Genomic DNA, 23,975 nt, shown 5'->3' on the forward strand with positions numbered 1-23,975 from the left:
AAGGAAGGACAGCAGATCACTATAATGCTTTTACCTCATAATCTTGGCCAGATAATGATCACTCAAATTTTAAGGCAATCTTCTGGAATATTTTACAAAGAAAAGCATTTAAAAAATAGCCATACAATAAATAGAATCGTGGAAACTTAAATCCTACAGTGTAATTTTTTGGGACGACTTTAAAAATTCAATTAATGTATGGAGAAATTATAGTGTGATGTATATCATTTTTATGGTCACCACACGATACTTAGACATTTCTCCGTTCGAGGCTTTTAAACAGACATATAATTAGACGTGCGTACAGAGAGATAAGAAATTGAAACCAGTCAATTACGTAAAAACCTGCTTTACAGATGTTCGCAGATTTGGTGTTTGTCATTCAGATTTACTTTCTGTCAATAATTATTAATAACATAAACGTTTGTTGTGTGGTAACTTTTAAAAATTCTTCACTCTCGACCCTTTGAGAAATGAGGGGTTAATGGGTGCAAGTCGTTTTATGGCCATTTATAATGGTCATAAGTCAACATGGCATTTCACTTAATTCTGTTCATGTAGTCATTTAAATGCTTTGAAAAAGTTAAATATAAATTCCTGTACTTTGGTATTTCTTTATATTTTGCCAGTCTCTGTTTCTCTTTTGTTTGTGACCAAGCAGAAATACACGCGACCAATGGGGAGAAATCTTCAGTTATGTAAAAGAAATAATATTTAACATCATATTTTATATATTTCCCCCCAAATATATTTATATGACACAAGATACATCTTAAATTGAAACAACAAATTCCTCTCATCTCTTATTTGTACAAGTTTCTCATTTCGTAAACTAATGTCATAGATAAAACAACATCAACAAGTGTTTCGTCATGATAAATTGTCATTTGGGTGCTAGGCGTGGAATGATGATTGATTTTTCATTAAGGGAAAATCGTTTATGATATGAAGGCAAGATAAAGATTTTTATGATTATGAAGGGATGATAGAAGTACAGCATGAGATTTTTATGATTATGAAGGATGATAGAAGTACAGCATGAGATTTTTATGATTATGAAGGATGATAGAAGTACAACATGATACAAAAATAACATTTCTATATGATTATGAAGGGATGATAGAAGTACAACATGATACAAAAATAACATTTCTATAAATTCGTCAGTTTCAAAGCAGCATTGACTGCGAAAATAAATCATGTTGATTACTGATCGCTGTCTGCTTTATGCTGCAATTCTGAATAACATATAACATATTAAGGTAGACACAAAGGTAGACACAAAGAAAGACATCAAGTTAGAGACAAAGGTTTCAATTGTTTCTTTGGACGTGCTCTTTCTAAGCAAGAAAGATATCTATTCTCATTCAAAATTCCATTTACTCATATGCAGTGTATTACCTATGTTCTTATTCATACTTTCATGTACTCATACATACCATCTTTGTTCTCGCGTGCACTCTCTGCGTATTCAAGCAGCATGCTCTTAAATTAGTACCCTGGAGAATATGCCCTTTAGAATATATCTGGAGGAGAATATACCCTGGAAAATATACCGTGGAGATAATACCCTAGAGAATATACCGGGGACAATATACCCTGGAGAACATACTCACAAATGAAAATGAAAATGAATTGTGGAATTCTCATCAAAATGCAGTCAAGTTTACAAATATATTTATTTTCATCTCAGTCCATCATAATTACGTCAGTATTAAGTTTTAAGCTGTACATTTATTCCCCAAAAATCGTAATATAATGAATTTAATCATAGTATATTAGTATACAAGTGATTTTATTGCGTTCTTTTAATTTTTCCTGTTTAGACGTTTTGCCTTTCGTTTGCTATTTCGTCGTTTTCGTCGGTAGGTGTCGCAGCACGATCGGAAACATGACGTATACAAGGAGCATTTTTTGATGACGTTCTTTCGAAATCGAATGGCCTTTTCTGATTTGTTTTCAGTGTTCTTTTTCAGCCAGTTGCAATAGTATCCTTTCTTGGCAGCTCTTCTTCCAAGCCTACAACAAACTTTTTCTCCTGCATTTTGTTTAGCACAACGTCTGCGTCGAGACTTGCGTCTTGAACCTTTTTTTCCCACTAAACGAACCAAACTGATAATTTTTGGTGCAATATAAGAAGTGTTTAAGACTATGTATTAGTTTACCTAGCATAAAGATAGGTGTAACAATGGCGTGATGAATATAACGAATAACAGTCAATGTCTCTCGAAATAGTTGTTTAATCTTCACAAAGATTTAACGCGTTTATTGGCTGAGTCCTACCACACGGCTTATGTTTTGCAGCCGAAAAAGGAAAAGCTTGAATATTTTTATCGCATTAAATAATTATGGTGAAAAAAAAATTTGAAGGAAAACCACAAACAGACAAGCCGACAACAATTCAAGTTTGAATGTGAATGCTTTGGTAGAGCTAAATAAACAATTTGACAACACCCAAAATATTCATGGGGTTTTGGCGGGTAAGCATTTTTTGTCTTTGTTGAAGATTTGTGGTATGTCTTACGTAGAACAATAATTTAATTCATACTCTGATTCTGTTATAATTGCTTTGGAATAAAGTGCGTTTATCTTCGTAGAATTCCACATTTCCTATATATATTACCTCAATCAAACAGCGAAGCATTTAGCAATTTAATAGCAACCTCTCTATGAAATTACTAAAGTACAATACAGAATAATAGCCATTCAACTAGATCGACATTTTAAACCAATAGTTTTAACAAGATTTTCGTTATAATCATCTTCAACAGGCTTATCATAACTGACAACACATCACTATGAATGTTTTTGTGAGTATCTGATGTAAATGTTACGATATGCTGTCTAAGGGATGGCAAAAATATAAACTACTTTTTATAAATTCGAGGATGCAATACGGTCAAGAATCTGAGCAATGTATGCATGAAGATGTTTTAAAACAAAACTTTATGAAGCGAGCGTTAGTCATTTTTTGTTGATAATCCCATTTCGTTGTTCATGTTCCATTTCACTAATTAAACAATGACCTTGGTCATTTGAAAAATATTTAGGGCGTAACGCGAAGAAGCTGTAAATCGTATAATTTCATTACATACACTTCTGTGGTAATTACGTCAATGAAAAATTGTCCCAAAGCATTGCTTTGTTGCAAAGATTTCTGAAGACACAAATAATATATATGTTAATGCATTAAAGCTAGTATATACCTAGTATATTTATTTGTCAACTTGAGCGGCTTAAACTAAGTGTATGTATTGGTTTTATACTAAAGCCTAAGGTTACACAGCAATTTCACTTACAAAGTTTCTCCGTTGCTAAAGAGAAAGAGTTTGACATAAAATGTAACAGCATTGATATTACGTGGAATTTTGTGAAGATGGATGAGTCGAACTCGCTCTCCACAAAAAAGCATTTCTGGAAATAGTATCTCATCGCTTCCCTTCATTGAAGTTCTTAACGTTACAAGAAATTAGTGGATAATAATTAATAAGCCTACATTTGGTTTGATTTTGTGATTATAATCTTCTTGAAATAATTGTCCAAATATCAAGTCAACATGTTGTTTATGAATTTCATCACATATGTTTCATCTTCAGCTATCCTTTTTTTCCAATGAAACGATAACTAAATTTAAATGTTTCATCGTTTGTGTTCTTTGTCAATAATGCTGGTCTATTTAAAACCACAAGTTCCAATGTAGAAATAACTTTTGTGCGTGTGATTGAGCACAGACCGACATAAGAGGAAAGCGATCATTAGCTGGATTACGCACTTTCCTACAATTGGATAAACTTAATCTAAATTGAGAGACCGAGGAAGCTTTTGATGAAAGAAATGCACAGTCATGATGAAATATAGCAACGCGAAGGGTATTGTATAAAGAAAACTCTCTATAGGATGTGTGATTAGAATGAGCAAACACGTATGACCTTTGGGTCTTACTAGTCATCTATAACTACTTCATTCTATTTAATACCTTTCTTCTTCTTGCTGGCAGCTTTGTTCGAGTTGCGCGTGTTTCGTGCCACACACATGCCGGCTACTGGGAACTTGTTGCACTGAAAACGATCCGGCCATTTATAGCCAAACATGTTCATAATCTCTTCGCAACCTTTACGAGAGTTCTCACACAGAGATCGACATGGCGGTAAACGTGTTTCAGTACACACTGGTGCGTACATTGTGCAAAGAAATAAAGTTAAATCTGACGAACACTTTGTCCCAACCAAACTGTTGAACAAAGCAGAATTCGACTTTGCTTCAGCTTGAGTTTCGTCGCCCAGATGATTTGGCATGATGGTCATGTTGTAGCCAATCCCTTCACAAAATGGAATCTGCACTTTTTCGCATTTTGCTGAAACATAGCTTGGTAGCAGCACAAATGTGATGAAGAGGACAAAACGTTTATCAAACGTACAAGTCATTTATTCGAGCTAAGAAGATACCGTTGCTGCAAGGCAGAGCAGTGAACTAATGGCTCAGCCGGAGATTGTAGGGTGCTTTATAACCAATTTGCATTACGTGCGCAGCAGAAACATGGAGGTAGATTCAACGCCAATTTCCGGTGATAACAGATTAAAGTCAATTATAGGGGCGAAGTTGATATGTGAAATGGCTTAGCCCGGAGTGTGTCATCTGTAGTCCTGGAGTGGACATAGTGGGAATTTTTTTCGTGCTTCACAGTGAAAAGGAACGCTTGGATGATAATAAAGACTTTAAGAAACTAAACATTGAGAAATATTATTTGTAAACAGTGACGACCGCAGTGTCAATACATGATGCTCTTTCGAGCTGCTTTGCTATACATTTTAACTTGCACATATGAATATGTGTTTTCGAATTATCTAGGCTAGCTAAACCGCTGTTTATAAATGCTGTAAAATGACGTGTATATTTCCGCTTAGGATGAATGCAATATAATGTTTATTTACAAGAAGACTATTCTAAACATTTATGACCTCAGCAAGCTCTTTTGTTAATATAATGAAATAACGAAGTTCACAATTAATCTTCGTTTTCCGTTTCACTGTCATCGACTTTTCATTGTTTTTCAAACAATGGAGAAAGTTTACGATAAAAGAAGATTGATCAGCTCACAGCACAACGTATTACAGTTGACTTTAAGAGTTTAAAGAAAAAGAGAGGTTTTTTCAAAATGCAATGTTCCTTGTTTGGAAAACACCAACGCAAACATCTAAAAATAGAATTGAACTTTTATTATCATTGAACTTTCCCATCGACTTGAAGAGGATTATAACTAACATAAATTGCAACATAAAGTAACGGTTGCCAAAAATGATTGCTCTTGCTGAAGCCAGTTTCATCACAAGGATTCACAGCAATTGCATTCATTAAGGTTAAACAAACAAACATTACGGGTCCAACCCACTAATTGCACATTCTTTACTCAACTTGTAAAAAACGGAAAAGAAGGTGCAAAGTCGTTCGCTTGTGTCGAAGGCCACCATAGTTGTAAAATTTTTGCATATCAAAGTATCCCACAAGAGCGTTTGATAGCTTGTGAAAAGGAAACAAACTTAAGAAAATTATTGAAACGTAAAGAACATACAATCTTCGGGAAAATATGATATCTTTATTTGATTATGCTCAACAGCACGCCATTAATCTCGTACCAAACATCCTTGGCACGTCATGTTTATAGCATTTTCACAAAACAAAGAACGGAAAAGCAAATTAAGGTGGAGGTAAAAATGAAAACATTTAACATGAAAAATTCCATTGATTGCTTGAAAATGCCCGATTCCCTCTATCACATGATATACAACCAACATTAATGACGTCATAATGGAAGAAATACGGTCGAAGTTGATCGCATTTGACCAAAGTAGCCGATACATTTGCTCTAAAAGTTCCATACTTAGTATTATGACTCAGCACGAAATGAATAATTTTATGTACATCTGGCACACGACCCAGTTGGCTAAATCCATAGGGTACATTTGCACTGAGGTAGGTGCCATGCTAGCTAACACCATGAAACAATTAGTTACTTCGGTGATTGAGAATTTAAGTAGCGGATTTTGGACAAAAAACCTTTTTAGTCGGTTTTTTTTGTGCGGTTAGAGGAACATAATTTATCATTTGTGATATTGTAACGAGAAATTTTATTCTAAATATTCGAAAGAATTCGCTAAATAACAATACAACAATTTTAAGCATTCTAGAACAAAATCTAGAGTAATTAACATTACTTTTGCACGTTGTCTTCTTGCGCATAAATGATGAGCAAGAAAAATGTGATCTGTCATGCCAGACATTCATGAAATACAATATCTACATCATGAATACTTCAAGCCCCGCCTACATATTAACAATTTGAAAATCGCATGATTAATGGCTACTACCGAAATACAAGCGAAACTCAGCGAGTCTACTAAAAAACATGACGAAATTAGGGACTGCAAACTTATGGAAAGCGATTCGACAACGAACGAATCGAACGTAGTTACGGAATTTTGTAATCTTCTCGAAGAATCAAGACAGTTGTTTCAGAGTTTAAGGTGACATTTCAAAGTAGACAGGTTACAGACATTACTAAGATATTTATGATAAATGGTCAACTGTTAATTGAGCTGCAATTTTGTTTTACTTTGAATTACGTACAATTAACATTTAAACAAAACTTCCCTTGTATTCGTCTCTTTGTTGTGCGAAATGTGAAGTACAGCTTATTTTTATTGCACCTTTCTCTGTCTGGGAATATCTCCACTGATAAACGCGATGCAATGGTAAACAAATTTTGATTATTTAACATATTACCCTTTGAACAAAAATGCAGTTTGTATCCCGAACGTATTCACTTTTTTAGAGTAAATCGAATAGATCTGATTATTTGTAGTTCATTTATCGATTAAAAAATTTAAATATCCGTCGCACTCGCATGCAGCATATAAAAAATTTGCTACTTTCGGATATTCGGTTTTATCTTTTCTAACCGCTGACCTTTACTCTTACATAATCATCTCCATAGCAATGTGAGCCCGCTGAAGCCCACTCATTGACTGGTGAACCTTGTTTGAGGAAAGGAGCGAAACCAACGAGAATTTTATTTTATGATTGGACAATGAGCATGTCATATTTTTCACGACGTCGTAGTTTAGGAGAAATCTTCATTTCCAAGAACCGCTCACTTAACTAATTCTTTAATTAAATAATTAGAACTGAGAATTAATTAATCAATTAAACCTTAAATAGGGATATTCCACAATTTGGACACAAAAATTGGCAAGCACAGTTCGGAAAGACTTTCGCCACTTACTCCAAGGTACTTTTTCACTTTGCTTGTTTCCAAGTAGAAAACTTTCTTTTCATTGATCTTTCTCGAATAGCTTTGGAAGTTCCAGCAAGAAAATCGATCGGTTTTGGATAAAAGATACAACTTGAAAAGATGGCAAATTGGTGAAATTGCATCGAAAATAGGACAACTATATTATCACTACTAGTAAGCTGTATACAAACATTTGTAAATTTTCACCATTACAGATCTCCCATTTTGTTTTCTTTTCTTTTCTCAATCTGTACACGACCTCGTTACGGATAAAAATTTTCCCACGCTGGGTGAAAAGCCATGAGTTCAATTGCCGATGGAGCGTAAACTATTCAAGGTGAAGACATCTGATTTTTTTCTTCTTCATGTAGTTTGCGAACAAGTGAATCAAGCTATTTGCAAGAAGCATTCTCGTTCTACATGGCCATAAGATCTCGTGCTTATTACACTAACGCAAGTAAATTTGGAACGTAAGATATCCATTTTTTGTTGCTTTTAAAGAGATTTCATGAATTTCTACAGGGCGTAATGGAATGAAAACTGTAACCCACAGTTCATTGTGATATTTGTAGTGTCTTTTCAGGTCGGATTTGATGGTGAAAAAACTGCGTTATTACGCAAGATTCGTAGTCGTTTCCCTCCTTTTAAACAAGATGAATTTTGTCAAGGAATTAGTAGAGGTGAACGCCGAAGTTTGTCATCATTGCCATTCGATGTTAATGTTTCGAATGTTTTATACCAGGAGTTAAAGCAATATATAGACGAGTATACCACGATCTACGATCCAACGGACGAAGAGGATTGGAGACTGGTAGTGAGTGAAGTGACGTCATTCATTGATGTGAGCACTTTGCGTGGGTTGTATTCTTTAGAAGATTTGTTGAACGCTTTTTCTGTTTGTTTGATTTTTAGTCAGCATCTATCGTGACTGTAATGAATGGAGATATGACAGCACGAACTTTATGTCATCGTTTACATTCTGAGGTAGGTAAAAACTAGATAGGCCATTGAATGTTTGCTTTAAGTATGGCCTTTCTTTATCATACAGTGTATCATGATGAATCTCGTGGATTCTAGCCAACTGCGTGCTTCTTTGAAACTAAACGAGCCACTTGACCAATAAGAACCTCGCTTTTTTTCACCTCTAGGAAAATCAAACGTATTGCTTTAATGAGTGGCGCTTACATGCATTACAAGAAATCATCATTGTTAGTAATAAAGAAAAACAAATAAAATTTAACGAATTGACCCTCGATATGTTTCGCATGTTGCAAGTACTGGAACGAGAACCGGAAGAAATCCAAGGATCATCGTTGGAAAACTCCTCGGATTTTAATAAACGGGTAAAGAGAGAGGAGCTTTGCTGTCTGTTAGAGAGATGATTTTATAATTGTTTTGAATTCTCTGCGCAGATGAAAAGTGAGCCAGCAGCTTCGAAGAGAGCAAATCCTCACAAATATTTGTTTTACAAACCAACATTTACTCAACTGTATACATTTTTAGCCTCAGGATTTAAGGTAACGTCCAGTGTTGCTGAATCAATTCTGTATCATCTTCACTATCGTTTCAATGGTTGATTTACAAAGAAATAGAGAAAGTTGGGTTCAAAATAGCTGGGAATTTTTTACCTCTTTAGACATGACATAGCTAGTTGTTGTAGTGAACTTGATTGTTTTGACGAACTCAAAAGATTATGCGTAGTATGAAAAACCTAAAATTTGACATAAGTATGTGTATTTTAAGATAAAAACAAAAAAGTCTATTAGAGACATTTTCTTCTTAAATCTTCAGGAGTTACCTCATAATGCAGTCATGTTGATCTACATATCTGCAGACGGTTGTCGACCAGAGAAGATGAAAAAAGATGATGGTTAGAGATCTTTATGGATTCTTTATATGATACAAGGGTATTGTATAATGGTGGACGATTTCTCTTTAAGATACCTGTTTCATTCTAGGTCCGTATAGGGATGGTGGTGTTAAAATGTCGACACACAAACCAGCACATGATGATACTGTATTAAACAAGAAAAACAATTTAAACGAGATCAATGCGTAAGTGCTTCAACATCTTTGTGAGCGAGAGGGGCGTTCTTAACAAAGTATGCTGTCTTAAGATCATATCTTCATTTAATTTCAAAACACCGCACTGCATATAACAATCTTTCATTATGTATGCTGGTTGATTTTATAGTGTGTATCCAGACGATTTGATGCCGTTTACAAGAAAAGCAATGCTACTGATTGTTGATAGTGAAACGAGCACGTCATTTAAGGTAATATGTGAAACTTACTGACTGTATGATAACGTTTCTTTGTGGCGGTTTTGTCTCTACATGCATTCTTTATCAATGTAGAGATTATCGAGTATGTTTGGTCAGCCATTTGTAACCCTTATGTCACCATGCAAAATACCTGTAACATTAAACGGTACGTATGTTACTTCTGAAAACAAGAGATAAGCAGAACAGTCTATTTCCATGCCATTCTTATGGCACTAACGCGCATGTCAGCACACATACAAAAGTATTCTGTCAGTAAGGAAATGAAGTTTTTTTCGTAAATTTAAACGAACAGTTACTTTTCGTTAAGATACGGAAGCAATATATAAATCGAAATAAAATCACGAAGGACATTTGTAATACTATGAAATAACGCATTTTCATTTTTTGCAGATACAAGTCGTAATGGCAATCTTTTCACACTGTTTTTACACAACCCGATGGTTGCGTTCTTGTATGTGTGTAATATCAACATTGTTCAAGGCGACTTATGGGATCAATGTTGTCTTAAATTCAAAGTATTTGAAGGAGAGTGGATGAAACTGTTCAAAAAACTATCTAAAGCTATTGGTACGAGCTGATTGGTTGCATGCTCAGAATAAACTTGTTTCTATAACTAACAGCTATAGTTGTAATTTTTTTATATTATACTGATGCACGATTCTGCTGATTTTAGATATCTCTTTCAATCAACTTATTGAAGATGAATTTTTATCTCTGATGATTAGGAGATTTGCTTTTTCATACTATGTTATGAGACAGCACAAAGCTTTTAAAGTAAGTGCTCTGTTGGAAGAAAATGTTCAAAAACGTCACGTTTTCTTGTTTGTTTTCTTTTTCTAAATAGGGAGAGGAATATTATCCTAGTTGTTCGCCATATTTGCCCTCCACACTAATGGAAAACGATGAACTGCGGTTGCGTATCTTAACGTTGGCATCTTTGGTGGATGTTCGAGCAATCTTTTATGAGTTAGACGATGTTTCTACGACGAATAGTTGAAAATATATTTATCGTCAATTCGCATAAGATTTTTCTTCTGGAAGAAATTTTTTGCGTTGTCAAACTTTCATTTATTTGGATGGATACAGTGATGCGCATACGTTAATTCAAAATTTGACTGAATTTATTTAAGAGTACTTTAGAGCAATGTATGAAGAATAAAAACCACAACACGTACGAGATAAAGTTTATTCTTTCTTAATGTCTAATGTATGATTGTGTAGACTGTAGAATACTACAATAGGTAGTTACCACATGATGTACAAAGTTACCATATGATGTACACAGTTACAATATGATGTACACAGTTACTATATGGTGTACACAGTTGCCATATGATGTACACAATTACTAAATGACTTACACATTTACCATGATGTACGCAGTTACCATATGATGTACACAGTTACCATATGATGTACAAAGTTACCATATAAAGTACATAGTTATCATATGATGTACACAGTTACCAAATAAAGTGCACACTTACAGTATGAAGTAGACAGTTACAATACTAAGTGCACAAACACCATACCTAGACAATTTATGCTACTAAACATTCCATCTCCATCATTAGGATAAAAGAAATTACTCACCAACTTCCTCATAAATTACTAGAGGTCATGAAGTTTGGTACGTCGCAAAAAACTCAAAGCTATCTCTTTTTATCATTTTTCCTAGTTGTTTCAATTATAGAGCCTAAACGATAATAATACTCGCAAAGAGAAAGAACAAAATTCTTTAGCTTATTTTAAGAGACTAAGCTACACGCCAAATGATTGACTCGCGTTTTGTCATACATAAATGCCACTGAAATGATTAAAATATCCTCCTGTGATCTTGTTAAAGCTTTAAAATTAACCATCGCCAGACGAGAATGATCAGGGGGCTAAATTGGTATCTAAGGGGATAATACGGGTATAACAAGGTGCAATGCAAGATAACCAAGTTGTAACTACGGTGACGCCTTCAACGACGATGGATGTATTATAACACTGGATGTCGAATCACTGTGTGTGCCGATTAGCTAACGAAGATTTGACGTGTATCGCCGAACACCTACGATGTCTGCTGGCTTTTCTGTTCTTTTAGAAGCTGTTCCAGGGGGGACATGCTACTTTGAGCAGAATGGAAACTACTTCCCCAAAAGGACTAAGTAAAAACGTACGAAACATTTAGTGAATTCCCAAATGTATAAATACTTGCTACTTTATAGTAAAAGATAATTTTCTACACTTACATTTCCATTACCATTAGAGAGAGACTTCCCTCCCCCTGTGCCGTTACCTCCATTATCATGATGACCATTACTAGTCATATTTCCCAGGGGGGACCAGCTACCTAGAGTGAAATTCAAGCCAAAACTGGAAGGTGGCTGAAATTTTTCAACACTGGGTGATGGAGAGGCCCGATGGCCAGGTGATAAGGGTCGATTACTTCCAACTGCCAGAGAGGTAGGGGGAATGGGAAGGGACACATTTGGGATTGTGGGACTGCGGTGACTTCCGACGACACGTGATGTTACACGAGGTGCCGAATCTTCAATTTCGGATGAAACGGTGGATGGCTTTATAGGGTGGTTTGATGAAGTTGGTGTTGCAGATATAAGATTGGGCGCAACTAAACATAAAAATGTATAAAGTTGATGCTGTAGAAGATGACAAAGATATAAGATTGGGTACTACTAAACATACAAATAAATAAATTTGGTGGGGTGTAAGAGGACACATACATAAAATTGGGAACGACTAAACATACAAATAAATGCATAAAATTGGTGTAGTAGAAGATGTCCCATACATAAAATAGGGTAGTACGAAACAAAAAAAAATGTCGTAACAAAATAGATATCCACTTTTCCACAACTTCGAAGCTCCGTTTTCCTCATGGCCCTCATTACCTGTACTACCCAAAATCAAAGGAACGTTCCAGTTCGACTGAAACATTTCCTCACGGCCCTCATTACCTGTACAACCCAAAGTCAAAGGAACGTTCCAGTTCGACTGAAACATTTCCTCACGGCCCTCATTACCTGTACTACCCAAAATCAAAGGAACGTTCCAGTTCGACTGAAACATTTCCTCACGGCCCTCATTACCTGTACTACCCAAAGTCAAAGGAACGTTCCAGTTCGACTGAAACATTTCCTCACGGCCCTCATTACCTGTACTACCCAAAGTCAAAGGAACGTTCCAGTTCGACTGAAACATTTCCTCACGGCCCTCATTACCTGTACTACCCAAAGTCAAAGGAAAGTTCTAGTTCGACTGAAACATTTCTTCACGGCCCTCATTACCTGTACTACCCAAAGTCAAAGGAACGTTCCAGTTCGACTGAAACATTTCTTCACGGCCCTCATTACCTGTACTACCCAAAGTCAAAGGAACGTTCCAGTTGGATTGAAACAAAGAATACTGTCCAACTTGATCGTGTACCGAGGAAGGAGTTTCATTTTGAACACCTTGAGAGGGTGAGATTATTGTTTGACCAAATAATGAACTGGTCTCAGAGAATGGTGTGCTTGAGCCCAGTCTTTTGTCAGAAACATTTATCTATAGATAAGAGATAACGACTTTTTATACGTCTATCAACACAATGTTCTTTGTGTTTCTTTTTTCTGTTAAAAGTTCTGTTTTTTTACTTACGCATTCGAATCGATAACCGCCATCCTCTTTCTTTTCACAAACGATAATTCTACAAATCGAGGAGTCACACAAATTTTGTCACCCGACGTTCAAACATGCGTGGTTATTTATTTTTTCTTACAACATTAGAAACACATATACCTATTCGAATGGGTCTATAGTAAGACACACGGCAATCTAATTTATAATTAGCGATAAATGTAAGCATTAAACACATAATTAGCAACGAGCGTACTCATTAAACACATAATTAGCAACGAGCGTACTCATTAAACACATAATTAGCAACGAACATATCCATTTAAACCTCTAAATGACAAATACGCTCATTCTATTGTAAAATCAACAACACATACCCACTCGAATGGCGAGAAAGGTAAACGCCAAAGTCCACAAGCCTTTTCTTCCTCTCCATTAATTCAGCCGTTTTAGACGTTTGTTTCATATTTACATCCGATTTCCTGAAGCAAGAATATGAAGAAAAAAATATGACGAAAATGATGCAGAGTAAACTATGATTTTACTTGCACGGCACATCGAATAAAATCTCTAACATGATACAAAAAATGTACCTTAAAACATTCACGAGTGGAAGAAATCCTTGCAACTCTTGATCTTCGGGAAGAGTTGAATCTGGTAAGAAACGAAACGATGCACAAGTTTCGTCTTCCAAATGGATAAAAATATCCAACAAATCTTACCAATCTTTTTCATGCAAATGTCTACGGAGAATTGATTTACGATATGCACGAAAGAATTCCAAATTCTAAAAACGATTTAATAGACCTACATGTAAGTACTTAAATTCTAAAGAAAAATTTGGTAAAAATTTAATTTTGACTCACGTACCACAAGAAGAACATGCAGTAATGACTTTACGGCAAATACGAAAATTTCCATAAAAATATCATCTACTTTTCATTAGTCGAAAGCAGTAATGAATACAAGCGATACACCGAAATAGCAACTTGTTGCCTACTGTTTAAATATTCGTAGTTGACTAATTAGTTACGTTAATAATCACGACAGTTCGAATCAACTCGCTCTGCTTTGAAACTAATTGGGCTCACTTTGTTGCAAATTGCTACTATATACTTGATCAACTTTCCAGGTTCATGATCAAGGCAACCACTAACTAGGTCTACTTGAACTGACCTCAGAGTAAATAGTTTGCTTATGAAATAATCGTGAATGAAATCATTTGCGCAAGCGCAGTCCACTTAACCAATAGTTTGATTGAAATGAATTTTCCCACTATCTTTACATGAGCAAACTCAGCGCTACTATATTAAAGATAGTACTTTAAAAATACTTACGGAAATTTATTGAACGTCTCATCTTTGAAAATTCGAGGAGAATTCGCCCTGAACCACAGTACAATAGTGCTAACGGCAGGCAAGACAACATCAAGAAACGATTCGTCCATATCCTTCTTATCCGCTCCAAGATTCCCAATAATGGACTCCAGAAAGCAGTGAAACATATTCACTAATTGAAAAAACATAGTACGTACATTACTTCTTCATTCAAACATTAAAAAAGTTTGTTTTTTTTTCAATTGCAAATTTCCCATGGTTAATATATATTTTTTTGACGTAGAGAATATTGAGATTTTGTCAGTTATCACAAATCCTGATGTGATAGAAAACCCATGCTGTTAATTGTACTGGATAATCGCTAATCTACATTTTATGTAAGTTCTACAAAGGTTAACTTACTTATGAAATCCAACATGATAGCCCAAGATTCCTGCATGAAATCACGTGAAAAGAAAAGCACGTTAGATCTACAATGCTGTTTTGTATAATGAAGTTCACCAGGGTACAATAAGGAACATACATGGTTACGATCCTTGGCGAAACCACTAAGATCATCTGCATCGTCAAAAGTGCTGACATGATACAGCAGAAATATGTTGACAGAAGTCATTTTGAGTAGATCGCTTGCGGTCAGTTCATCACGTTCCAGTTGATTCTATAGAGATCAATAACATATGGATCACGTTCAAAGAGCAACAAGAAAGATTTCAACACAACGAATGAATTACTTTTCAAAAACCATGACCAGCCGACAATTTAAAAAAGTATAATATAAAACAAATTCCGAAGAAACAAGACATCTTGAGATTGCAAAATATGAATCAAAACAAGACGAGAAGTAAACTGTAAATTTTCGACTTTATTTCAAAGTCATCCTCGGACAATGCTTTCTGTCTGAGGATGACTTTGAAATAAAGTCGAAAATTTACAGTTTACTTCTCGTCTTGTTTTGATTCATATTTTGCAATCTCAAGATGTCTTGTTTCTTCGGAATTTGTTTTATATTAGAATTATTTTCAATATAATACTTTTCGCTTTGTATTCAACTTTTCTGTATTTTCTTTACTCTAATCTTTAAATACTTCAATTTAAAAGGCCATACCTTCATTTCGACAATGACTTTTCACACAAAGTTTTAGCATTGTTCAAGTCTAATAAATACAATACAAAAATATACGCTTTATGATGAAATTATGTAGAAGCAAATTTCAAATCCTACCTTGTCCTAGACAAACCAATCCATGGCATTCAATGAATGCTTCGACGAATTCTGCCTTATCGATATTCTCGCTGAAAGGAAAAAATAAAATAAGCAGTAGTCAAACAAATTAATCCAAATTGACGTCGTTATGACAATGCTTTCTTTTCATCATATATATGTGTGTGATGTGATGACAGAACTTACCAAGTCAAGATTTTTTTTCCTGATTGATTTAAAGTTTTACTGAATGTCTTCTTAAGATTGGTACTGGCAGCAGGGAATGGATTTTTAGCCGCGATACTGAAGAAAATAAGCAACAAATCAAGTATGTCGTTTATTCAGCAGAAGAAATGGGAATCTGCTCGGACAATGATATTTTAAAGAGTACATAACTTTGCGCTCCTGGGTACATACAAGAAACAACGATACCTTAAAGCCTGGTTCGCATATAGCCGTCATAGTCGTTTCAGTCGTGTCAAAATTTCACAGACGACCCGTGCGACTGTGTGAGAACATTTCAAAGGCGACCAGGATGACCTCAAATGACTCACACGACTGAAACTAGCAGGGTCGCTTGGTTAGAACTTTGCTCTATCCGGACGATCAAAACGACCGTTGAGAAATGCAAGCGACCTTTTTATGGCGCAAAACGATTTGAAGGAGAAATTAACAAGCCAAAAGACTTTGTCTTTGATAAACAGCAGCCGCCATTTTTAAATGTTTCGCGCGAAAATTAATTACGCAGTCTCTCGGCAGCGCTAGTACGAAATATATGAGAATTCCATAGCTTGAGTTGTCCCTGTCGTTTTGAAAAACAACAAAACAACTCAGAACGACTCGGAACAACTCGGAACTACTCGGATGACTCAGGCGGCCTAATGAGAGCCTGGCTTAAAGTACAACATGTAGGACACAACGATACCCTAGGGGTACATATAGTATAAAACGATACCCTACAGGGTTTATATAAGATCCTGCACGATAAGAATACCCAATATCAAATGTCCTATTCGTCCTTCTAAAATGCTGGTCATATTTATATATATTACACACAACACAAACCTTCTGCAATAAAAATAGACAGTTCCTAATGTGTCCCCACGTGAACTGGCAAGAATCGCAAGTTGATTGTAAGGTTGACCTTAAAAAAACCGAAATGTCAAAATATCGTCACGGGGTACAAAATCAAATAAATTTTCCGTACCATTTGTAGGAACCAACTGCAAGGCTTGTCTGTAGTAGACTTCAGCTTCGATGGTGTCATAACGGTAACGCGCTGTTATAAAAACACATTTCTTCCCTTGTTAATGAACTACTGTACGTGAGCAAGAATTGTTATCATGGTTACAGTAAAATATTATTTACCAAGATCACCCAGATGAACCAAGCAGTCTTGACAAATATAATATGACGCACTGGCAGGCGGTTTCTTGTCGTGTCGCATTCTCCTGTTACTGTTTACATCTACCATAAATCAATGAACATTAATGTTAGGTGAAAAAGCGACGTGTTTTCAACGTCGTCTCAATGTTTCTGACCGTAAAATATACGTAGGAAAAAATAAATAACATAATAAGTTTATCGAGATTATTCCACATACAGCAAGGCAATGCGATAAATATTTCACATGGTCATCAAATATCAAAATTATCATCAATGATTTTCGCAGGTAACAAATGGAGAGGAAAATGAACACAAATCAATAGTACTGTACACATTGATGTACAATGACAACCTCTACTCTTTACAATTGTTTACATAATCATAGAATTATATACCCAGTGATATATACAGTTACCATATAAAATACCCATTGATATATATACAGTTACTATACAAAATACCCAGTGACATGTATACAGTTACCATATAAAATACCCAGTGATATATAGAGTTATCATATAAAATACCCAGTGACTATACAAAATACAAAATACCAAGTTATATATATATATATAAATAATGGACTCCGTCGATTTCGACGTATGAGGGTTCCACAAAGTGGAACATCCTGGTCACTTATAGTGAAGACAGCTGACCAGACTACAATCACTCGCACCCTTCACGCAACTACAACGCTGATAACAGCGTGACACAGTGTGACAAGGCTGCAACATTGCAGATGCAGATACAGTCCATCCGAGGACATAGTTTCCATGCAATGGTTTACAGACACATTGCCAGATGCGCCACGAGCAGGGATTGAACCCATGCCGTCTGGCTTACAGCTCACGCAATTAACCATTCAGCCACCCGCCCCGTCCCGTATATATACAATAAACAGACAAATTGACATACCCATCATATACTCACAACTAAAGAAAAAGAACAAAAAAACTACAAACAACACCAAAACTACAACACTACACTCTAATAATATTAACACTAATCATATTCACTATACACCAAAACCCATGACAACACATTCCACCCCATCCAATCACATTAATCTACCCGCTAATCCAATTGGACGCTCTAAGCGTGTACAAATGAAAAACAACTGTATATAACTTCCTATATCTCTCTGATGAAGGCTTGAAGTACCAAGTTGAAAGCTTAATAAAATAATTTTTACAACAATCCGGAGAAACTTTCATTTTTATATATATATACATATAGTTACCATATAAAATACCCAGAGATACATATAGTTACCATATAAAATACCCAGAGATACATATAGTTACCATATAAAATACCCAGAGATACATATAGTTACCATATAAAATACCCAGAGATACATATAGTTACCATATAAAATACCCAGAGATATATATAGTTACCATATAAAATACCCAGAGATACATATAGTTACCATATAAAATATCCAGAGATACATATAGTTACCATATAAAATACCCAGAGATACATATAGTTACCATATAAAATACCCAGAGATACATATAGTTACCATATAAAATACCCAGAGATACATATAGTTACCATATAAAATACCCAGAGATACATATAGTTACCATATAAAATACCCAGAGATATATATAGTTACCATATAAAATACCCAGAGATACATATAGTTACCATATAAAATACCCAGAGATACATATAGTTACCATATAAAATACCCAGAGATACATATAGTTACCATATAAAATACCCAGAGATGCAGGGTGAAGATAACCAGGCACGTCCAAAGCATATTTCAAACATAATTCATTGAGAAGCTAAATTAAAAAAAACACATTTATTGTAATACAAAAAATGTTTTCCACAAGAACTCATCAAGAACATAAATCAACAGAAAATAAAAATTTACCTGAATATAAAATCCACTGGCGGTCTCCAGAAACAATGTAAGCAATGCTTGCAGCTCACTCTTCTTGTTATTCTACATTTCAATTACATTTTAGAGTCAGATGTATCATATTTTAACACTTCAAAAACAAATGCATCAGGAAGAAATAACTGTTACGCTTTCAAATACAAAGTTATTTAACCTCCTAAATTCAATGATAATGAACCATGAAAAGCGGTACAAAAAAATAGCTGTTACCCATTCAACTTTCTTTTCTCATTCTCAGTACTATATCAGTACAAAATCAACTACATATTTCAAAGTGACATTAAAGTCACAACAAATACCTTTCTCTCTTTTATTTGCAGTCTCATATTGTCAATATGACTTTTAAAAGCACAGTTCCATCTATGTTAAGATAATAAGGAGAAAACATGCGGGTAAAAGTATTAAAGCTATGAAAATGAATGATCATTAGGATAAATTGTTTCTGTTAATAAGGAAAAAAGGATTTTTCAAGCAACGTAAAACAACATACCATGCTGCAATTTAAGTATGTATGCATTTTCATTTTCGGTAAAATTAACTTTAACCACATTCAATTCTAAACTCATTTTCATGTATCAACTATTGACAGCATAAATGTGATACAAAGTTTGTCCCTCGGAGACAGAAATCATAAATCCTTAGCTAAAATTATAAAGTACTTAAACAACATTATACAAGGATTTGAGATAGCTGACAGTTTTTTTTAAACCTCAAATCAACAACCAGAAATTTCTTTTCAACCTCAAATGAACAGATACTAGTATAGACTTTACTTACAACTCCTGTTCAACTTTTCTTTCCAGAGCATAACTTAAGTCACTCAGCAGGATTGACTTATAAAGATCTTGCAAACTGAAATCATAAAGTGAAAAAATTAAAATTTGTCTTTTGAGCGTATATTTCAATTTGAAAGTAGGTATTGTGTATTCACAACCTTTGGCAGGATGCCCACAAGTCACCACCAACAGAAAAATCATCTTTCTTCTTCGCTGCAGAATTTAACAGAAAACTTGATGATTAAATAAATTGATGAAATATTTAATGCCACTGCAGAACGCAATAACAATCCTAAGATATGTCAGTCAGTTGTTCATTTAATGAAAACATTTTTCCCTTTGATCCGTTTATTTAAAGCGTTTTCGTTACGATTACAGCGATGAAAATTGAAAGGTGTCCTAGACTGTACAAACCTTGAATACACACCAAAATCAAAAAATATAAAGAACGCATTTAAGTACAAATCATTTAAGCTCGTCGTTGTCTGGATGACGTTTGCACAGATTAAAATCACTGTTTACAAAGTATATAAAATTAAACTCCAAAGCTTTCCTTTAAAATTCGTATTTAAGAATTACTTTAAAAGCATGCATTTAAGAGAGATAATGTAGTAAGGTATACGGCTGAGAAAATCTCCATTTTTCATACATCCCGTTAATGACAGGAAATTCAAACGGAAGCTTTGTTTAATTCGCAAAAATTTTTTTTAGTACTCTGTATACCTGTGATAGTAGATTTCAACACTTCGGCTTCCCTGTAAAAAAAGGAGAAGAAATCAAATGAAAACACTTACGATTAATTTTATCAAAAATTATTCCCGAGGAAAAACAAGAAATTTATATATAGACAGCATTACTAACTGAAAAACTTGCGATGAATTAAAAACAACAGGCGCCATGTTGCTTGTTTGCCTTGTGTGGGCTCAATATACAAACGCATCCAGCGGTTATTCACCGTAGAGAACAGATGATGGTTTAGCGCAAAGGTCTAGCGCTAAGGTCAACTTGCATGCTGTAAATCTAATAATAACCACACGTAAATAATGAATTTTTTTTGAAACTTTGACATGGTAAGTTCTGGTATTTTATTCAAAGATTACTGGATATCCTGTGAATGCTTTGCTACTAATTTGACGATTCTGTTGGGTATTTTTTGTGACTTTGTTTATTACACACTGCACTCTAATAAAACTGGAGTAATGATCTCACCTGCTTGCTATAGGAGAATAGTTATTCCCCACTCCTATCTCAAATTTCTCACCCTGACAGACTTACTTGCAAGGCAGTTTGGGTAAGGGTTATGTTATACCTTTGCTAACATGTGAGGTTATACATTTCTAGGGTACCCAGATAAAAGATGTAAAAATATCAGCTGATGCAATAAAATCTTTACTTTCGGAGAAACATACTGAATATATTTCTGCATATGGAAATAAGAAAGATGATTATGTAAGAACGATGCATTTAAATGAATAATTTATGATGATTTTATTGCCTTGACTGTCAAATAATTCTCTCTTGTAAGGAATATTGTATGACAGAATATCTTCGCATGAGTGGCATCTACTGGGGTGTAACTGCCATGGATCTCATGGGCAAAATGGATTTAATGAGCAAAGAGGAAATAATTGACTTTGTTAAGTCATGTCAGCATGAAGATGGAGGTTTTGGTGCAAGTGAAAACCATGATTCAAACCTGCTGTATACCCTCAGTGCCATACAGGTTGTCTCACATACTTGAATTTAGATGAATTTAAATTGACAGCAGTCAATTTGTAGGTAGAAAACCTCGTCAAAACATAATACATAATGATGCTTTTTGTGAGCCCGTATTCTGGATTTTTATACTTTTTGTTAATTTCAACTAGTTTAAGGAAACCCTTTTCTGACACCTTCATAAATGAGTTACTTATAAAGTATGTCTGTTGCTACGATTATTTCATATTAGATTCTAGTTACCTATGATTTCCTGGATGCCATTGATGTTGAGAAAGTGGTGAAATATATTTCAAGTCTTCAAATGGATGATGGGTCATTTGCGGGTGACATATGGGGTAAGCATAAACTAGCATTTATGTGGTTGTAAGGGACGTATTGAGAGAAAATTATTGTGTCAATTACTTAGTGTCAAACCACCTGTAAACAACACCATGTCAAAATGCTAAAAATGTTTTACATAGGTGAAATTGATACAAGATTTTCATTTTGTGCTACGGCTGCTCTTTGTCTTGTGGTATGTGCAATTTTATCTAAGCCAAAGTTGATGTAAATAACGCTGTTGATTACTAAAACCTGTATTTGTCAGGATAGACTTGAAGCAATAAATGTTGACAAAGCTGTGGACTATGTTGTATCATGTATGAACTTTGATGGAGGATTTGGCTGCAGACCTGGGTCCGAGTCACATTCTGGACAGGTATATATTGTACCTAACCTATGATATAGTGTTCACTTGTACAACCTTAGAAGGTATTGTTTTATGAGTCAAAGTAACCATTCTATTTATATTAACATGATGAATGAACATGAAAATACATTATAAACATGTCATATTTATGATCAATCTTGTAGATATATTGTTGTCTGGGTGTGTTAGCCATAACTCATACTTTACATTACGTTAATATTGACATGTTGGGTTGGTGGTTATGTGAAAGACAGCTGCCATCTGGTGGTCTTAATGGTAATTGTTACTTTTAACAGCTAATTAAGCAATACTGTCACCAAGTTGATGGTTGAACTTCAGGAAAAATTCTTAATAACCATTTATTTTTAAAAAACATGATTTCAGGAAGGCCAGAGAAGTTGCCAGACGTATGCTACTCTTGGTGGGTATTAGCTTCTTTGAAAATCATTGGAAAAATTCATTGGATTAGCAAGGTATGGTGATGTAATGTATGGTTGAAAGGTATGGTGATGTAATGTATGGTTGAAATGTATGGTGATGTAATGTATGGTTGAAATGTATGGTGATGTAGTGTATGGTTGAAATGTATGGTGATGTAGTGTATGGTTGAAATGTATGGTGATGTAGTGTATGGTTGAAATATATGGTGATGTAATGTATGGTTGAAATATGGTGATAATGTATGGTTGAAATGTATGGTGATGTAATGTATGGTTGAAAAGTATGTGATGTAATGTATGGAAATGTAATGTATGGTGATGTAATGTATGGTGAAATATATGGTGATGTAATGTATGGTTGAAATGTATGGTGATGTAATGTATGGTTGAAAGATGTAATGTGAAATGTATGGTGATGTAGTGTATGAAATGTATAGTGATGTAATGTATGGTTGAAATGTATGGTGATGTAATGTATGGTTGAAATGTATGGTGATGTAGTGTATGGTTGAAATGTATGGTGATGTAATGTATGGTTGAAATATATGGTGATGTAATGTATGGTGAAATATATGGTGATGTAATGTATGGTTGAAATATATGGTGATGTAATGTATGGTTGAAATGTATGGTGATGTAATGTATGGTTGAAATGTATGGTGATGTGATGTATGGTTGAAATATATGGTGATGTAATGTATGGTTGAAATATATGGTGATGTAATGTATGGTTGAAATGTATGGTGATGTAATGTATGGTTGAAAGGTATGGTCATATAATATATGGTTGAAAAGTATGGTCATGTAATGTATGGTTGTAAGGTATGGTGATGTAGTGCTAAGTTGCAAGGTAAGGTATGGTTGATAATGTATATGTAATGTATGAATTTACGGTAGAATAATACAGTTGATTTTAATGTACAACCAATATTTCTGGGATTCTTTTAGGAGAAGCTGATTGAGTTCATCCTGGCTTGTCAAGATGATGAGACAGGTGGTTTTTCTGATAGACCTGGTGATATGGTGAGTTCTAGGATCATACATTTCATAAACCAATGATGACAATCATTTGAAATTTGACTGAATAAGAGAGTAATAATAAGAAACTCGAGGAATCCTCTGACATTTTTAGGTTGATCCATTTCACACATTATTTGGGATAGCGGGTCTGTCACTATTAGGATATGATGGGATCAAACAGGTTAACCCAGTGTTTTGTATGTCCGAGGAAGTTATACAAAGGCTAAAGCGTAAACCTGAAATACTTTGAAATAATTGAATTCAATGGTTGTAATTTTGAAAATAAAAGTAATGCC

General features: G+C 34.6%; 4 protein-coding genes across 4 annotated transcripts; 2 read left to right on the forward strand and 2 right to left on the reverse strand.

Annotated features, from left to right (window-relative positions):
- Positions 1–1,660: 1,660 nt before the first annotated feature.
- LOC124438993 (frizzled-1-like) lies at positions 1,661–4,482 on the reverse strand. Its single transcript, XM_046989187.1, has 2 exons — positions 3,977–4,482; positions 1,661–2,098 (listed from the first exon to the last, which is right to left on the reverse strand). The coding sequence occupies exons 1-2, from the start codon at positions 4,422–4,424 to the stop codon at positions 1,809–1,811; spliced, it is 738 nt and encodes a 245-aa protein (XP_046845143.1). The 5' UTR covers positions 4,425–4,482; the 3' UTR covers positions 1,661–1,808.
- A 1,859-nt stretch (positions 4,483–6,341) lies between these two features.
- LOC124438118 (protein SCAI-like) lies at positions 6,342–10,750 on the forward strand. Its single transcript, XM_046988109.1, has 16 exons — positions 6,342–6,521; positions 7,216–7,285; positions 7,350–7,462; positions 7,660–7,758; positions 7,872–7,968; positions 8,031–8,129; positions 8,201–8,272; positions 8,437–8,631; positions 8,701–8,805; positions 9,080–9,158; positions 9,247–9,343; positions 9,483–9,564; positions 9,646–9,718; positions 9,964–10,140; positions 10,247–10,347; positions 10,418–10,750. Exons 1-16 carry the CDS (start codon positions 6,355–6,357, stop codon positions 10,568–10,570), a joined length of 1,779 nt encoding a protein of 592 aa, XP_046844065.1. The 5' UTR covers positions 6,342–6,354; the 3' UTR covers positions 10,571–10,750.
- Positions 10,746–20,744, reverse strand: LOC124439313 (protein SMG7-like). The gene is made up of 23 exons (XM_046989537.1): positions 20,674–20,744; positions 20,536–20,567; positions 19,971–20,025; positions 19,814–19,888; positions 19,336–19,396; positions 19,010–19,081; positions 18,839–18,917; positions 17,101–17,199; positions 16,940–17,011; positions 16,798–16,876; positions 15,940–16,035; positions 15,754–15,824; positions 15,642–15,685; positions 15,055–15,189; positions 14,934–14,964; positions 14,532–14,703; positions 13,917–13,981; positions 13,788–13,848; positions 13,572–13,676; positions 13,216–13,264; positions 12,933–13,122; positions 11,811–12,190; positions 10,746–11,722 (listed from the first exon to the last, which is right to left on the reverse strand). The coding sequence occupies exons 1-23, from the start codon at positions 20,709–20,711 to the stop codon at positions 11,630–11,632; spliced, it is 2,154 nt and encodes a 717-aa protein (XP_046845493.1). The 5' UTR covers positions 20,712–20,744; the 3' UTR covers positions 10,746–11,629.
- A 27-nt stretch (positions 20,745–20,771) lies between these two features.
- On the forward strand, positions 20,772–23,929 carry LOC124438137 (geranylgeranyl transferase type-2 subunit beta-like). Its single transcript, XM_046988130.1, has 10 exons — positions 20,772–20,882; positions 21,154–21,261; positions 21,338–21,535; positions 21,761–21,866; positions 21,993–22,045; positions 22,118–22,228; positions 22,384–22,495; positions 22,604–22,692; positions 23,608–23,682; positions 23,792–23,929. Exons 1-10 carry the CDS (start codon positions 20,880–20,882, stop codon positions 23,927–23,929), a joined length of 993 nt encoding a protein of 330 aa, XP_046844086.1. The 5' UTR covers positions 20,772–20,879.
- Positions 23,930–23,975: the final 46 nt, after the last annotated feature.

The sequence above is a fragment of the Xenia sp. Carnegie-2017 genome, unplaced genomic scaffold, assembly GCF_021976095.1.
Source record: "Xenia sp. Carnegie-2017 unplaced genomic scaffold, XeniaSp_v1 HiC_scaffold_19, whole genome shotgun sequence".
NCBI classification, from domain to species: domain Eukaryota; kingdom Metazoa; phylum Cnidaria; class Anthozoa; order Malacalcyonacea; family Xeniidae; genus Xenia; species Xenia sp. Carnegie-2017.

Excerpts from the sequence above, each read along its gene's own strand:
- LOC124438993 (XM_046989187.1), bottom strand. The coding sequence starts at position 4,424 with ATGACTTGTACGTTTGATAAACGTTTTGTCCTCTTCATCACATTTGTG. Across the intron at positions 2,099-3,976 it reads TGCCAGCAAGAAGAAGAAAG|TGGGAAAAAAAGGTTCAAGA; the intron begins GTATTAAATAGA and ends TGGTTCGTTTAG.
- LOC124438118 (XM_046988109.1), top strand. The coding sequence starts at position 6,355 with ATGGCTACTACCGAAATACAAGCGAAACTCAGCGAGTCTACTAAAAAA. Across the intron at positions 8,273-8,436 it reads GTCATCGTTTACATTCTGAG|GAAAATCAAACGTATTGCTT; the intron begins GTAGGTAAAAAC and ends TTTCACCTCTAG. Across the intron at positions 8,632-8,700 it reads CCTCGGATTTTAATAAACGG|ATGAAAAGTGAGCCAGCAGC; the intron begins GTAAAGAGAGAG and ends TTCTCTGCGCAG.
- LOC124439313 (XM_046989537.1), bottom strand. The coding sequence starts at position 20,711 with ATGGCGCCTGTTGTTTTTAATTCATCGCAAGTTTTTCA. Across the intron at positions 19,397-19,813 it reads AGAAAAGTTGAACAGGAGTT|ATGGAACTGTGCTTTTAAAA; the intron begins GTAAGTAAAGTC and ends ATCTTAACATAG. Across the intron at positions 17,012-17,100 it reads GGTTCATCTGGGTGATCTTG|CGCGTTACCGTTATGACACC; the intron begins GTAAATAATATT and ends TTTTTATAACAG.
- LOC124438137 (XM_046988130.1), top strand. Across the intron at positions 21,536-21,760 it reads ATACCCTCAGTGCCATACAG|ATTCTAGTTACCTATGATTT; the intron begins GTTGTCTCACAT and ends ATTTCATATTAG. Across the intron at positions 22,693-23,607 it reads AAATTCATTGGATTAGCAAG|GAGAAGCTGATTGAGTTCAT; the intron begins GTATGGTGATGT and ends GGATTCTTTTAG.